At 44.1% G+C, this 15,220-nt stretch overlaps 1 protein-coding gene across 4 annotated transcripts in view; it reads right to left on the minus strand.

The window, feature by feature from the left end:
• Positions 1-15,220, minus strand: part of LOC113156027 (C-terminal-binding protein 2) — an 81,399-nt gene that overhangs the window by 6,175 nt on the left and 60,004 nt on the right. For all 4 annotated transcript variants that reach the window (XM_026350837.1, XM_026350838.1, XM_026350836.1 and 1 more), the window contains 4 exons: positions 7,585-7,739; positions 4,578-4,722; positions 3,239-3,445; positions 429-643 (listed from right to left, as the gene is read on the minus strand). In XM_026350837.1, coding sequence (XP_026206622.1) covers positions 429-643; positions 3,239-3,445; positions 4,578-4,722; positions 7,585-7,739 — 722 coding nt within the window. The remainder of the gene's footprint in view (positions 1-428; positions 644-3,238; positions 3,446-4,577; positions 4,723-7,584; positions 7,740-15,220) is intronic.

Raw genomic sequence — 15,220 nt, forward strand, 5'->3', positions numbered from 1 at the left:
AGGCAGCGCATCAACGAGCTGGTATTGACTCAGAGAACAGCACTTTCCCCCCTTCTACAGTGCTCTCAGCCCCCTGCTGTGCAGCCTAGTCGATATATTTGCTGTAGCCGTGGGCTGGTGCTAATTGCATTTGACAGAGCAAAGGAATGAATTTGTGTCCAGCTTTGGTGGAGCTTAAGATAAAAAGCAGGGAATGTGCAGGCAGAAAAGCTGCTGCGGCTTCCTCTCCTTTCTCTCTCTCTCTCTCTTTCTATCAGCTATAATGCTCTTTAGGACAGCCTCCAGGCTGACAGAGTAATAATACACCAGCAGCTCTGCTTGTTTACCTGCGAGATAGCACTGCATTAAACCCAGGTCAGGTCGTATCCAATGGGATGTTCAGCTCTGTCTGCATGTCTACGCGGTATGTGTGCATTTTCCTAATGTACCTGTTTGATGGTGAAGTCGTTGATGAGGTGGTGGTTGTGTTCGTTCAGGTTACAGTGCAGGGAGACGCAGTCGCTCTGGTAGAGCAGGTCCTGCAGGGTGTAGACACGCTGGACGCCCAGCGAGCGCTCTAGACCATCCTGCAGGTAGGGGTCGTAGAAGATGACATTGAAGCCGAAAACCTTGGCCCGCACCGCCACCGCCTGGCCCGATCGCCCTGAGGACACACACAGAAGTAGATGGTGTTTGTTTATGTGAAGAGTCAAACAGAACATGATTCTCAGCATTTTTGAACCTAGTTTTCTAGCAACATATGTCAGACTGTTTTAATTCTAATGAGTAAAACAGAATTAGAAAACTGTTGGTGACAAGTGAACATGACCAGAATATATAACTCAAGTGGGATCAATCAAGATAAAATGAGTGCGTAACCTGTTTTTGAGGTAATATATCTGTAGATATTCTCTGTTGTACATCACTAAGTCACAGACCAGGATGAGCTGAGACATTTTGGCCAAAGTAGAATCAACTTCACTATATATCGAACAAAAAGTAAATCTGGAGACACACTAAGCAGTTTCCTCTAAAACAACGTGAAGTAATTTGTCTCTTGTTTGAGCTGAATCACAAACTGAATCTGTGGTATTTAACCCTCTGTCTCTCACAGCCATTTGTTGTATAGGCACTGAGTCTGTGCTCTGTTGCTGGAGACACCAGCTCCTGCTTAGCAGCAGCAGCAGCAGCAGCATCAGCAGCAGCTGGGAGAGCGAGTCATAGAGACTTGGATGTTGTTGCTCGTGAAAAAGATCGATAAGGTCCTTTACACTCTCGAGGTCCTCTCTTTGTGATGGAGCATTATGTCCTGCTAATAGGTTCCACAGCTGAGGAGAATCATTCGCTCTTTTTTTTCCTCTTTCAATCTCAGCTAATAAGAGAAAACAGTCAGTGAAAACAGCCTTGTAATACTTAAGCAATCACTTAAGCTATTCTTTTTCATGTGAGGAATTACAGCTGCAACTAACAATTATTAGAAATTAATCTATTACTAAGCTTGTAGTAAAAATTGTTTTCTCTCTAGTCTAGTCCTGTGTACCTCTGCTCCAGTTACTTTATAATTCCTAAAATACCTTTTGATACTGCACAGAGCAGATGTATGAAGTCGCTGCATTCAGCTGCTGGTATCTACTAAAGAGCAATATCATCAAGAGCAGCAGGGGAATTCGTTTCCCCCCCCAGTTGGTCTGAAACACACCAGGTTGACGTGCAGGTGCAGCACAATCTGATTTACTGAGGCTGCTGCTGGAGTCATCAAAATTGGCATCTCTACTTCTTCCACAGGACTTTTCCACCTGTGTGATTGGTGGAAATTCAAAGTGGTTGATTTAGAGTTGGACTTAGACCGTTGACACTGTTGAGATCAGTGAGAATGAGTCCAAACAGTAACACTGACAGACATTAAAAGCTTCCGTAGAGCTGAGGATTGCTTCCAAGTCAAGCGATAGTTATCTGTATTCACTGAACAGCACTCGTCACATACAGACACTGTTAATATAAAAATATTGATTATAGCACCTTTAATCAATATATCAAATGTAGGAATTGTACTTTAAGCTGACAAAAACTGAAAAGGTGGCTGAGATTATTCCCATATTCCCAGATCAATCTGACCCAATAAAACAAAGGGTTGACAAGAACACAAAGCTGCTTTGTTCATCTCTCATACATAAGGCAGGCCTTCAGCTTGCTCTTATTTCTGAGGCAAAGACTTATTGATGCTGCCATTTCTGTGGTGTAGGACTAATCCAGGGAGTAATAACTAAATCGATCGCATTAGATCTAAAAAAGGAAACAAGAAATGAATCATTCATTAAGTCCAGCAATGATTTAAGAGTATAGAGCCATAAAAGGTTGGCATGGCTGGTACTTGAAGTGTGCCTGCGTCTATTACTGCTCAGAGCCAGAGTCCCCCCCCATTCTGTGTGTTTGTAGCCTGCAGAGTTGTTCAGCTGGCTGTATGTACAGAGTCCTACAAGCAAACACCAGGAGGCCTTCCCTCTCCCCAGCCTCCCGCTGACAATGGACATTGTTTTGGAGATGGCTTGAGCCAGAAAGACTGGGAGAGAGGGCTGGTGGGAGGATTGGGTGAGAAAGAGAGAGATTAGTTGGGCCTTCTCTTTACCAGGACCTGCTGTTTAGGCACAATAAGTCCAAGCAGCTGTCTGGGACCTGTAGGGGGGAGAGGGCTGTATGTTTATGTGTGGTGGGGAGTGTATGTGGACACAGAGATAAGGTAGCACTCTGGAAAGGAAGGAGGAGAAGACAGAGCATCTCTCAGGCCAGTAATGTTGAAACAGGGAAGAATGACGCACCAACACGCACAATCAGCAGTTAAACAGGTGCAGAGAGAGAAAACACACACACAGAATCCAGTCTACCGTGAGGGGGCCTGATTATTGTCGGGCAAGATGTCGAGGGACCACAGTGGCAGAGAAGAAGAGCCGAAAACAGAAGAAGTAATGGAGATATAATGGTGAGCACTGGAGCGGTGGGGTGGGATGAGAGAAGAGTGTGGCAGAGAAAAGGAAGTCAGCCCGGAGGGAGACGAAACAGACAACCTTGAGATAATCTGTGGGACGGGCAGGGGGAGAAAAATAACCTTATCAGGAGAGGAAAACAGAAGGCACAGTGCGCAGAGAGGATATGAAAACACACAAGGTAGGGCAGCAAAACCCTGAAATAAGAGGCAGAGTTAGAAAACTGGATAAAGAAACTAAAAACAAGGAGGATAAGAGGCTGAAAAACTGATATTCACCGAAGCCGATGAGGCCCAGGGTTTCGCCGCGGATGCGGGCGGCACCGGATGCGACCTCCCGAATCTGCTCCACACTCTGGACCCGCGTGCCCTCTCGAAGAGCCTGGTAGAGCCACGTGTTTCGCCGGTAAAGGTTGAGGATGTGGCACAGGGTGGAGTCTGCCGTCTCCTCTACAGCTGCCGAAGGTATGTTACAGACTGCGATTCCTGAAGACACAGCGGCAAAAACATACACAACAAATTAATGTAAAACTACACGACTGAATGATCAGTTTGAAACACGGTGTAATACTGGATCTAATCCTGAAAAGACAAAAGTTGGAACACACAGAAAACAAATACTATCCACTATCTCTAATTTGGTTAACAGCATTTTATGAAACAATAACAAGATACGCTCAAACCATCATAATAGGATCCCATTAAAAGTCAAGATTAGATATGCTGAAATATTTCATTTCTCTTCCAGCAGAGTGATCATCATTTTCTTGCTTTCAGGGAATTCAAACCCCACGACCTTGTGGTATTACCTTGCCTATCCTCCAAAAGCACAAAGGCTTTTTCTTTTTTTTTTTTTGCTCTAACTCTTAAGCACTTCTGCCTGCCCTCACTCTCCTCTAATGTCCTCATCCTACTCTGTATCTCAGAGTAACAGCACAGTCTCTGGACAGCAAAAAATAGCCAGAGCCAGCTCAATCAATGGCCTCTTTTCTTCTCCCCGAGAACAGCCGTCATATCAGCGCCGCCTTCTCCAGACTCGATAGCTTTTGACTCCTGCGTTGCGAGGCAGAGCGCCTTCGGTGAGTGGGTGGCAGTTAGACACAGTATCTCGTATTGGCAGGGAAATGGCAGCTTTGTCAACTGTACAGGCTGTTTGAGCCACCAGCCTGCTGATAGAAGCCTGGGTGGTGGTTCAGAGAGAAGGTTGAACTCTCCTCTCTCTGTGTCTTTCTCTTTCTGTCTATTTGAACATTCTGGCTCACAGTGGGATGTCCACCATTGATCTAACTCTTTAATTCACTCTTTGATACCATTCTGAAAATCTATACAGTGAACAAACACATAATAAAACGGTAAAGATGCTCCCCCCATTGTCAGTATAATCACCATCAGCTATGTGGTTTTATTTTACCCTCTAAGGACAGTTGTCTTTTTTTAGAAGGTCACATAGCAGAGACCTCTAACCTCAAGAATCACCTAATGTGAAGCTGATCAAACATGCAAACAAACAGATACCGAACTACGCTGCTCCCTATGACATGTAAGGTAAACTTCAAAGCTGAACAGGTCTTCATGCTGCAACTAAACAAAGCGGTTTTTCCTCTATGCGAGTTCTTACCCAGCTCCCCTGCAGCCTTGATGTCTATGTTGTCGTAGCCGCTGCCAATACGGATGATGATGCGAAGAGCTTTAAACTTTTCCAGGTCCTCTCTGGTCAGGGTGATGGTGTGGTACATCATGGCGCCCACTGCCTCATTGAGCACCTGTAGAATCACACACACACACACACACACACACACACACACACACACACACACACACACACACACACACACACACACACAGTGACAAACTTCAGGGTGATGACCAAATGAAAAAGCAAGTGTTTTGTTTACAACGTCTTTCTTTTGTTCATTCATCCACGCAGAGTCACAGGAAGTGGCTGTTAGTCCATGTGGAGCTCATATGAACGCATGACAATCACAAGATCACATTCCTGACAAGAGAAGCCATGAAAATCACATGTCTAACACGGCTTAAGAAAACGTTTGCAATTTCACAGCTAGAGCAATTACGTGGTCACATGGTCACCAGCAGCCCTGACACACTGTCCTTTGACAGACCTGCACTGGAAGTGGAAACAAGTCATTATATTGTTGTCAGAGGGGCTGCGATTCTACATGGTCATCACAACCGGACCCAGCGGGTGTTTATGGACAATGGATCTGTTCAAGTGACTGGACAGAGGCCGGGGAAGACACTCATCACAGGATAAACCTTAAAATGTGACAGCAAGCGGTGGTTCATAATCATATACAAGTCAGATGACCCTTTAAACCATGCGACACATTACTCTACGTGGTAATTCTGTTATATTGTCCCAATTAGGTAAACTCACTATTCCTCCTACAACACATCACCAATACTAAATCACCCGAAATGAGAAACGGTACGTAACTGAACTTTAGGCAGAAATAGACTATACAGCTTAACTGCACCAGTGAATCCAGAAAAAAAGCCTCTACATCACAGTTTAGTGCTTAATAAATACGACCTAACCTTCCTCCAAATTCAGCAGAGCTTTTGAGATCTCTTGTTAAATAACAACCAAGGACAAACTCCACAGATAATCACTAAATTTATTCAAGTCAAACAGTCACTTCGGGATGAAAAAAGTCTGAATTCTGTCACCTCCGAGGGCTGTCACTGTGGAAAATGGCTCGTTCGCCACTTGACATGGACAAGGTGACCCGTCCTGTGATTCGGTCTGATGTGGATTTAAACTACCCTTCAGTATCAGCCACAGCCCCTGTCAGCGCCTAAATAACAGCCCCGCATTCACCTCCAGCCAAACTGCATTAGCTTTCCTGTGATTAGCAGATTAGTTCTGAATTTCCATAATGCTTTTATTAGAGCCTTGTCCTGACCAGGCCCTTTCAGATACTAGTTCAAGGTTAAAACACTCTTTACGCATGCATGCATGAACATGCAGCCCAAATGCACACACACACACACACGCATATTTTTCTCCCTATGGGCAGAGCCTGAGGGTCTAGTGTTGTTTTTGAGCTGGAGAAGAAGTCTTTCAGCGTGAGCAATAAAGCTTTATTTGAGGGGAAATCGACTCTGAATGTAGTTTATTTTAATGGAAACTCTGACCTAATCTACAGAATATCCCCTCTTCCACTGTAACCAAAGCCTTATTGCTTTTAACATCTATCATTTCTCATGCCTTGGCTTTGCAGCAAGGCCCTCTCTTTTGGCTCTGGTGAAAGAGAGGGTATGCTGTTGCAAACGAGTTTCCATGTGGAGATACACGTACTGTACAGTTTGTGTGTGTCTGTGTGGTTTGCTGCAGAGGGATTTAATAGCTATGAAGTTCCTGGGACTTGCCTTGCTCTATCCAAAATAGAATATCTTTGAACTTTGGTTTGGCAATACTGTATAAAGACTTACACATTTTACACGTGAAACAATTAATTGAACACATCAGCAGATCGTTTTTTCACATCACTATTCTCCAGTGATTAGCACCACAGTTGGATAGATAGTCAGTGACCTGATGGCATATGGACTCATGCATCTTTTACAAGCCACATGTGATTTTGAGGCACAATGGCTGTAAAAAAAAAAAAAAGACAAGAGATCGACCTCAGGTGATAATGTTGGAGCACAGGTGCTGAAAGCAGGAACACTGAAGTGGTATTGTAATTTGATCTTTATCAGTATTTGCCTGTGTGTTTTATCATGCTCCTGTCACCTGAGAAATGAGAGTCTTACTGGGTGGGAGACCTGGCATAACCTTGGACCACATTCATATTTCACCCCTGACCAGCAGAGTTCTGTATTGTCTGGAGTGGATGCAGGAGAGTGCGGCAGCTGGCTTGTGCCCTGACAACATCATACTGAAACTCCAAGAATTATCAGTGCTACATCTCTTCATGCATGCCGCAGAAAAAGGAGATTGGACATTTTCAATCTACAACGCCCCCTGGGTATCTAGACTCCAAGTTATTACTGTGAAATGCTGAATATGCTGGTGAGGTGAACATTACAATCATGTTTTTCCTGATAAGGCAGTGTTAAAACAAACAAAAAGCTGCCCGCTCCCCTCTTCTCCTCATCGCCCAAGGTCTTTGATTGAATTGATGTCTATGCAAATGCTTTGTTTTTAATATGTCCCATTTTCATAAAAACAGCAAGAAGAAAGATGTTGCAGCTCTCGCTCCGTCTACAGATGGAGAGATAGCATTTCGGTGATACCCATCTTCATGGCCATATATTGTTTTGCAGCCACAGTGCTGCATAAAAAGCAATAAAGAGCCTCTACAAGCCAATGTAATTACACTGCATCCCTGCAATAGAAGAATCTCTATTAGAACAATGGCACTGATATAAGCGCCACGTTCTGTGCCACAAGGTGACATTAAATCATAATGAAGCCACTATATTTTAACTGGCAAGTGCGTATGGGGCCAATATAACATGTTTCACATATCAGCGCTATGATAGAAAAAGAAAAAGGCAGCTGTAAGTGAGTGGCAGACTCCATCTCTCAAGCAATTTTCTGCTGCTCTGATGTGGTGTAGCACCTAAGTGAAGCAGCGTGTATGTATGTTTTCTACCTTTTCATGGATCTCCTGTGTGGACTGGGCATCACAGAAGGCGACGGTTGCCAAGTCTTTCAGGATGGGCATCTCCACAGTGCAGTCACGCCCATCCAACAGCGCCACCAGAGGGCGCGGATGCATTGGCCCATTCATGATTTGGGGCCGAATACCTAGAGACAGATGGAGAAGGGAAGAAATACTATTTTAGATCCAAGAGAATATTTTTTTTTTATGATGGATAGTTTTGGTTTTATTTTGCAAGATGCTCAGATATATGCCTCCCAAATTTCTGAGATTCCATTTGTAATGCTCACAACACTGGCAAGGGGAAGAATGGCACTTTCAATCGATGAGGTTTTCTCAAAATTGTTAGTCAACTGCTACTTCTGAAGGTAGTTATCTTAAAAAATCTGGCACATAAAGACAAAACTATTTACACTTCCACACAGTCACATACATTTTTAGCATTTTGTGTTAACTGGTTATTGACGGTTATTATTTGTTGTCCTCGTGTGTACAAACATGGGTGCACATGTGCTGATTAGGATATTGTAGGAAGCAGGTTTTCTACTAACTAACAGGCATCGCTCAATAAATCAATGCACCTACTGAAGACTGGATTAGACCACAGCCTCACTTACAGGAATCCCTTTGGTCTCATGAATCCTAAACACTTAAGTCACATGCAAAACCTTGGGGATACTAATACAGTATTATATGCTGTTCTGTATACAGATGCACAAATGCATGCACTCCATCATAGCAAGAGGAATATATTCCCTTGTGTGAATGTACGACACAACTGTACATGAACGCGCACATACTTTGGTTGTTCTCATTTCTCAGTTCAAAGGAGAGGATTGTACATTTGCCTCAATGTGAGTAGAACCAGCAGCTGCGGAACAGAGGAAGAAAAAAAAACTATGAGCTGCACCTTTAGAAATGAGTTTCACTGCTGCCCGGCCTCAAAAGAGCCATGTATCATTGAAATGGAGAGCGTTAGAGAAAATGCTACAAGCCTGAAACAAACCCACAGCCAACTCACATCTGCACTTCAGCGCACTTGACAAAGTGCATGTCGCAATTCTGGTTTTGTCTCCGCTCGACTTGCTCTCGTTCTCTCTCTCTCCCTCCCTTCGCCACTTTTCTCACTTAAAGTGAAGAGAGCCGAGGAGAGTCGAGCTCCCCAGTGTGCCGACCTTCTCACACATCCCACTGAAGAAGACATGTCGCGCTGAGGAGACAGACAATTACCAGCCCGGCTTCATACAATGTTAAGAAGCGAGGAGCATCAATATTCATGCTGCTTCCGAGAGTAGTGCAGCACAGAAGTCTGTCTGAATGGATGGACCTGAGAAGGAAAGCAATTGTTCCCCACTAAGAACCTGCAGCCTGCCACCACACAGGTCCTGATCTTCACTCGGAGTCAGCAGCTGTGGATCTGTCCATGCTGATACAACAGGTCAAAAATCTGCAACAACAAGGTCCCCTGTGAATGTTTCTGTGCGATTTCATTACATCACATTCTTATCTAGTGTTTTGCCAGTCTCTTCTAGTTTGCTGCTAAGATCCATATCTGAATGCTTAATTGTGACCTCACTCTGCGTGTGCATTGGTGTGCTGTTAAAACTATCCCAAAGATTACCACGATGACGTCAGACTCTGGGGTTGAGATAAGGAGCAGGGTGGGGGAAGGGACAGGAGAGGTGGAGGAAGGCTCATTAGAGACATGTTAGGTACGATTACAGCGGCAGAGGAAGCTGATTATAGTAGATAAAGGTGAGATTAGAAGAGAACAAAGTTGTGTGTGTGGCTACTGCATAAACGGCGAAACATGCAGCGGCAAAACAAACAGGTGGGAGGGGGAGGAAGGGAAACAGCGAGACAGAAGAGAGAGGGAGACTAAAATGTAAAACGGAGCACGCATTAAAACAGACTAAACACTGCCTGTTAGCCTAAAGAGCTCCCAGGAGACGTATCAGAGGAGAAGAGGAGGATGAAAGGAGAGAGAGAGAGCTCATAAACGACAGGAGAGACTCCGAGAAAGCCCAGCTGACAGAAAGCGAGCAGTCCAGCAGTGCAGCCTCTCAGGGCAGGGGGAGGATTGGAGCGGAGGTGTCGTCTCCCCGTGCCTGTTGTCATGGTGATCACTTAACAGGCTTTGCCTGCCAGTTTTAATGCACTTTATTTTTGGCACCACTGGCACCTGTACCCAGAGTTGAGGTCGGAGGCACAAACGCCTGGTTCCTCTTCTCACACTCTCAGAAAAAAATGGCGGAGAAGATTTTCTTTCCTGGCCTGACAGACTGACAAGATAGCTGTCCACCCCCCCACCCACCCCCTTCTCCTCACCCGCAGCCCACTGCCTACTCATCACACATCCCTGTGCAAGATGGATGACATGACGGCAGGGAAGGTGAGGCATGGCAACTTGGCTGTCTGTGCCACATCTGCAACTGACAACTCGTTGAATATTAATGGAGGCAGCTGGTAAAGACGGGGCGGCAACGACCAAGACCATTACACCGAACTGACGAGTGTGCGAGAGAGCATGCTCGCGAGTGAAGCTTGTGTTTGTGCTTCGTGCCCAAGCCAGTTATTAATCGAACCAAATTCTGTTCCGGCTTCTCAAATGCGAGGATTATCTGCTTTTCTGACATCATCTTGAGGTCTGATTTATAGCAATTAGTGATATTTTTGGCACCTTAGTCTATTTGTTCACACAGCGTCTATTTCCCTCTGCTCTGAAGAGCAATGATTCAGAAGTTGGATTGACTCACATTTTGATAACAATACTGTTCACTGGGCTTGGCTTGAGAGGAGAAGCTAAATAGTTGGATAACATTAATGTAGTGATCATGGAGGATTTAGATGGACTGACTACAGACATTATTCCTGGAATGGACCTACCCCTTTTGATCACAGCACAAAAGATATGATGCTCCAGTCCCAGTGTATCAGCGTGATGTGTGTTCTTGCGTAAGATTACACTTGAAGCTTAGACTGTTTAACAGTTGAAAGCTGCTTTTATTTATTTTTGGCGACAAGGGTGAAAGGTTAAGGTTAGGCTGGCTAATGGTTATTATGAATAATGTGTCAACAGAATACTCTGAGTAACATTAACATTTAGATATCCAGTGGTCCCATATTTGCTTTCCTTTGATCTTTATTTTGGTCCTCTGAGAAAAAGCTAATGCTCGTAGTAATAATCTAACAGAGGCTAAGAAGCACACAGAGAACAGTTGCACTGACATCAGCACTACAAGCAACCTGTAACCCTGTTCCTACTTTCTGCTTCACCTAACCAGTGGTTACTTGTATGTAACATACTATAGACAGCAGTGGGTGGCTAAGTGAGAACGGCTGCAGATGAGGTACTGTAGTAGGGGAGATGAGTGGCACGAAAGCTGTGTCGAACCCTCAGGCAGAAGTTAGACAGGCTGAACTCCATGAATCATCCACTGGGTTTCTCTCTGTCTCTCTGACCTTTCAGTCTCTTACTCTTCAATCTCGCTCTCACCAACTCTACTACATTTCACCATCTCATCTGCGACGCTGTACTTTCCCAGATCTCTCCCTGTACGATAGCATCTTCTGACAGCTTCTCCTTTCTACAGATGTCTGGCTCTGTATCTCTATTTGCTCACCACATATCTGTTTCACCCTCCCTTTATCTCTTTTCATGTAAATTTCTTACCTACCTCACCTCTTATAATTCCTCAGCTGTCTTTTCGTGTGCATTGCCTCTTCCTGCTGTCATCCTTTCACCTTAACTGCTATTCCTCGTCTCCTTTTTCTATTATTTTCTTTTCATTCCTATCAATCTGTCTTTCTAGTGTTTGTGTGCGTGTCCTCCTGTGTGACAGATTGATTCTCACTCTGCTGATTTTGATGGAAAGGAGATCATGTATTCGGCTGGGGAAGTAGGAAGGTGACAGGCAACACTCCCCCTGTGGTAAACTGACAGCATGTATATCAAACCAGTCTCAACCAGAACCAGTGGGTTTGTCAGCTGCACATATCAAGCTCATGACACAGCTCTCACCCTTCCTCTCTGTGGGAATACATGATCGCATGTCTGTGGTTTTCGCATCTAGAACAATCTGATAATGTATATAATTATCTGCAATATTATTTCATCTATTCAAACATGTTACGTGAGGCAGGTGTGTCAGTTTCTTCCATCCTGCACCATCACCTGCTTTTAGTGAGGGTCAAACAACAACATTGAGAGTTTTGTTCTTTGTGCTTTTGTCTCAATCCATCCATGATTTCCAGTTTAAATTGTAGGTGAGAGGAGTGAAAAGCTTAAAGCATCTCTTCAAATATTGTTTTATTGACCTGCAAATCACCAATTGTGAAAATGCAATAAGGCCCCGATTGGGAATTGGATCTTAACATGGTTACAGTCTCCCCAAGGTCTTCCCACAAACGACAGTAATGACCTTTAGTGTCAAAAACTAATTTTGTGTTGTATTGCATTGAAACAAGCTTTCATCTCCACCGTGTCGTCCATCGCTCTTCTTTTAGCATCACTCTAGCAGCTCAATTACAGGCAACACGCAGAAATAAAACAAGGTGATCAGCAGTTCTGCCATGTTCTCCACAGGCTCCTGGTTTAAAGCAGCTGCTGGCCGCCTGACTGCAAACAGCCGGAGATTTAAACAGAGCCACGAATGGAGCAGAAACCAGAGGACAGTCACTACTGCACCGTGAACCACATGTCAAGATATGTTCACTGTGAGAGGCTGTGTATAAAGGGTCATGTCAGAACTACAGGAAGCAGAGTGCACTTAATTTTACTCCTTGATTGATTAAACTCTCTCATTTCCTCCGTATTCTCACTTCCTCTGCTTGGTGCTAAACTGTTGCCAGGCTGCAAGTGTGTGTGATGATTTGGGATGAGTACATTTTCACTGAGGGAGGCAGTTGTTCTCACTGGTTTACCTGCCAGTAAGTAATACGTGCATGTTAACACACAAAGATTGGTTCTATCTGTGTAATGTGAACGTACTCTGTCAGATCCAGATGGAACTAATGATTTTACTCATTAGTTATCAGTTTAAAAATCCCCTTTTTACCTAATTAATTAATCAGGCTATGGAATATCAAGCACAGTGACAGCTCAAAGTGATGTTGGCCTTTTGCAATAATCAAGTGTTTACACTTAATTTCAGTTCATTTACACTCATATTATCTACTTACTGATTTTTAATTAACTGAACAATTGGTTCAGTACTTGTCACATCCCACTGCTCTTTCTGAATATATACATGCAGTTATTTATCTTGTAATGACAAAACCTGCTAAAACCTACAGAGGATTTGTCATGTAGCTCACAATTATGTTTTACATTGTTATGTTTTACTGCTAGAGATTATGCAAGTGAAGTATTTTTAAGTCGTAAAATAAATATATTTAGCTTAATTAGTAGTCCTTAACATTTTTCACAATTAGAATGCACAGCACTCATCAAAAATGAGAACTAGGTCACTATAAAAATAATTCTAGAAATGTGGGTCTCAAGTGAAAAGGCTTAAAACCACTTGATGCAGATGACTAGCATTTGCGAGATGAGGCTTTTTGCACTTTTTGTTTAATCTGACTAAGTCATCCGTACTTTAATTCTAATCATTCCTGTAGACAAATGCTTGTGGAACCCGAATTCGGCCCAGGCTGGAGGTTGTGGTTCCTGAGCCAGCAACACTTAGTCAGAGTCTGGCAGCAGGATGTAGCTGAGTGGCGCATCGGGAGATGAGGCCAGAGTTTCCATTATGTGGAGAAGGGAGCTGGGAGTCTCTTCCTACTGCTGGCCTCTACTGCAAGTGTTAAGTTGCCTCCATGAGGAGAAGAGGGACCAGAAGGGAACAGGAAAACAGTTATGTTGTGGTTAGAAAATCAGAAGAGAAGAGAAGAGAAGAGAAGAGAAGAGAAGAGAAGAGAAGAGAAGAGAAGAGAAGAGAAGAGAAGAGAAGTCATTTTAGTGATAATGGGCGACCAGAAAAGCCCTTCACCATACTATCATCATCTGGTTACCTAGCAACCCCAAACTGCTGTTTGCAGGTGGCCCCAGCTTGACAACAAGGGTGGGTGGGGGCTACTGCTGCTGCTGACCACCAACAATTACGGCCATTTACTGTGCCACCCTAACTCGAACTATGCAGAAACATGACCCACATTCCCTCTCTGGTTAATGCAGCCAGTCAAACAAGTGGAGGCTGTGTGGATATGGAGGAACATGCTCATGGAGGGACAACAGGGGTAATATTCTAGATAATCTTTTTATATTAGCACAGAGGAATCCACAACACATTCAGGTTCTAGACCTCTCATAATAAATTGTCACTGAATGCTAATTTTTACTGTTTGAAATGGCAAACATCGCTGGCAGCAGATGAAATCAGCTGTAGCTAATTAACGCTAATTCTCCAAGTAACTTGCTCAAAGGCCAAACTCAAACTTGGCTGTTTTCTGGTTAATGTGCTGTCTGAAATTTGGCATCTGTGCGCGGCCAAAGATAATTTGTTAAAAAAAAAAAAAAAACATACCCAAAAACCTCTGACATTACTCTACATTTGCAAGTAAACTGTTATTTTGCAAGTCCGTGGGACCAACAGAGTAAGGAGCCCGCCAAATTATGCATTGCATAGATTTTCATGGTTTTAACATCATATAATATAAAAAGTTAAACAAGTTAACAGCCATAAACTTCCAGTATTTGGAGCATGTAGCTTCAAATGGATTTTATCATATACTCCCATTAAATAAAATACCTTCAAATTTCAACCCTAATCGTGGACAGGAAGTGTTCCTGTGGAGGCACAAGTTGCAAAGGCAAAGTGAGATCCATATGCAGAACATGGACACATACATGCATGTATGTCGCAACAAATGAATAGGAACCCACGCATAACCCTGGCGGACTGCCAAGAGTTTGACTGTGGAGTAACGGAGAAGCTTGGCATAATGAACAGATGTGCCGTTGGGTCAAACAACACTTTGTTTTCCTTGCTGGAGTTTCTTCCCTTTTCATATGGCACTCTGCCAGACTGTGTACTTCTGGTTTACTGAGGGTGAATTACTCCTATTTACTACTTTCCTCCTTCTTTCACAAACAAACACACACACACCCTTCATCTGCCCGTGACAGCACTGCATAAGTTGTAGTGGTTGATGGAAGGGGGTGAAGCGGGTGAAGGATGGTGGAGGGCGAGAGAGTGGGGGTGGGTACAAGCACCCTTTGTTGGCAGCCTCCTCCTTGCACTTCCCTGCCTTCACTTACCCAAAAGTAGCACACAAAGGCCATTTGTCCTGTGCTGCCAGTGCCCCACCCCTGTCACCACCCGGCTGCCCGCCACACCAATCTATCCCCTGCCAAGAAAATGAGCGCACGCCTGTTTTAAATGGTACCCTCTGTGTGCATGGGCGGGCCGGGCCTGCACAAAAGCGAGTGTCAACAGCACCCACGGCACAACTACACCAGTCCTCCCATCCCGCCCCCCCACACCCAATCTCCTTTTCCCGCGTTTTTATTCTTTGGCGTTGCCCGGAGTTACAGAGCACTCGCTGAACCCGCAGAGGAAACAAAACCACTGAGATAAGTGCAGAATTACAAGACGGGTGGATGTCGAAATGACAACACAGTCCAACT

The sequence above is a fragment of the Anabas testudineus genome, chromosome 19 (assembly GCF_900324465.2).
Source record: "Anabas testudineus chromosome 19, fAnaTes1.2, whole genome shotgun sequence".
Lineage (NCBI taxonomy): Eukaryota > Metazoa > Chordata > Actinopteri > Anabantiformes > Anabantidae > Anabas > Anabas testudineus.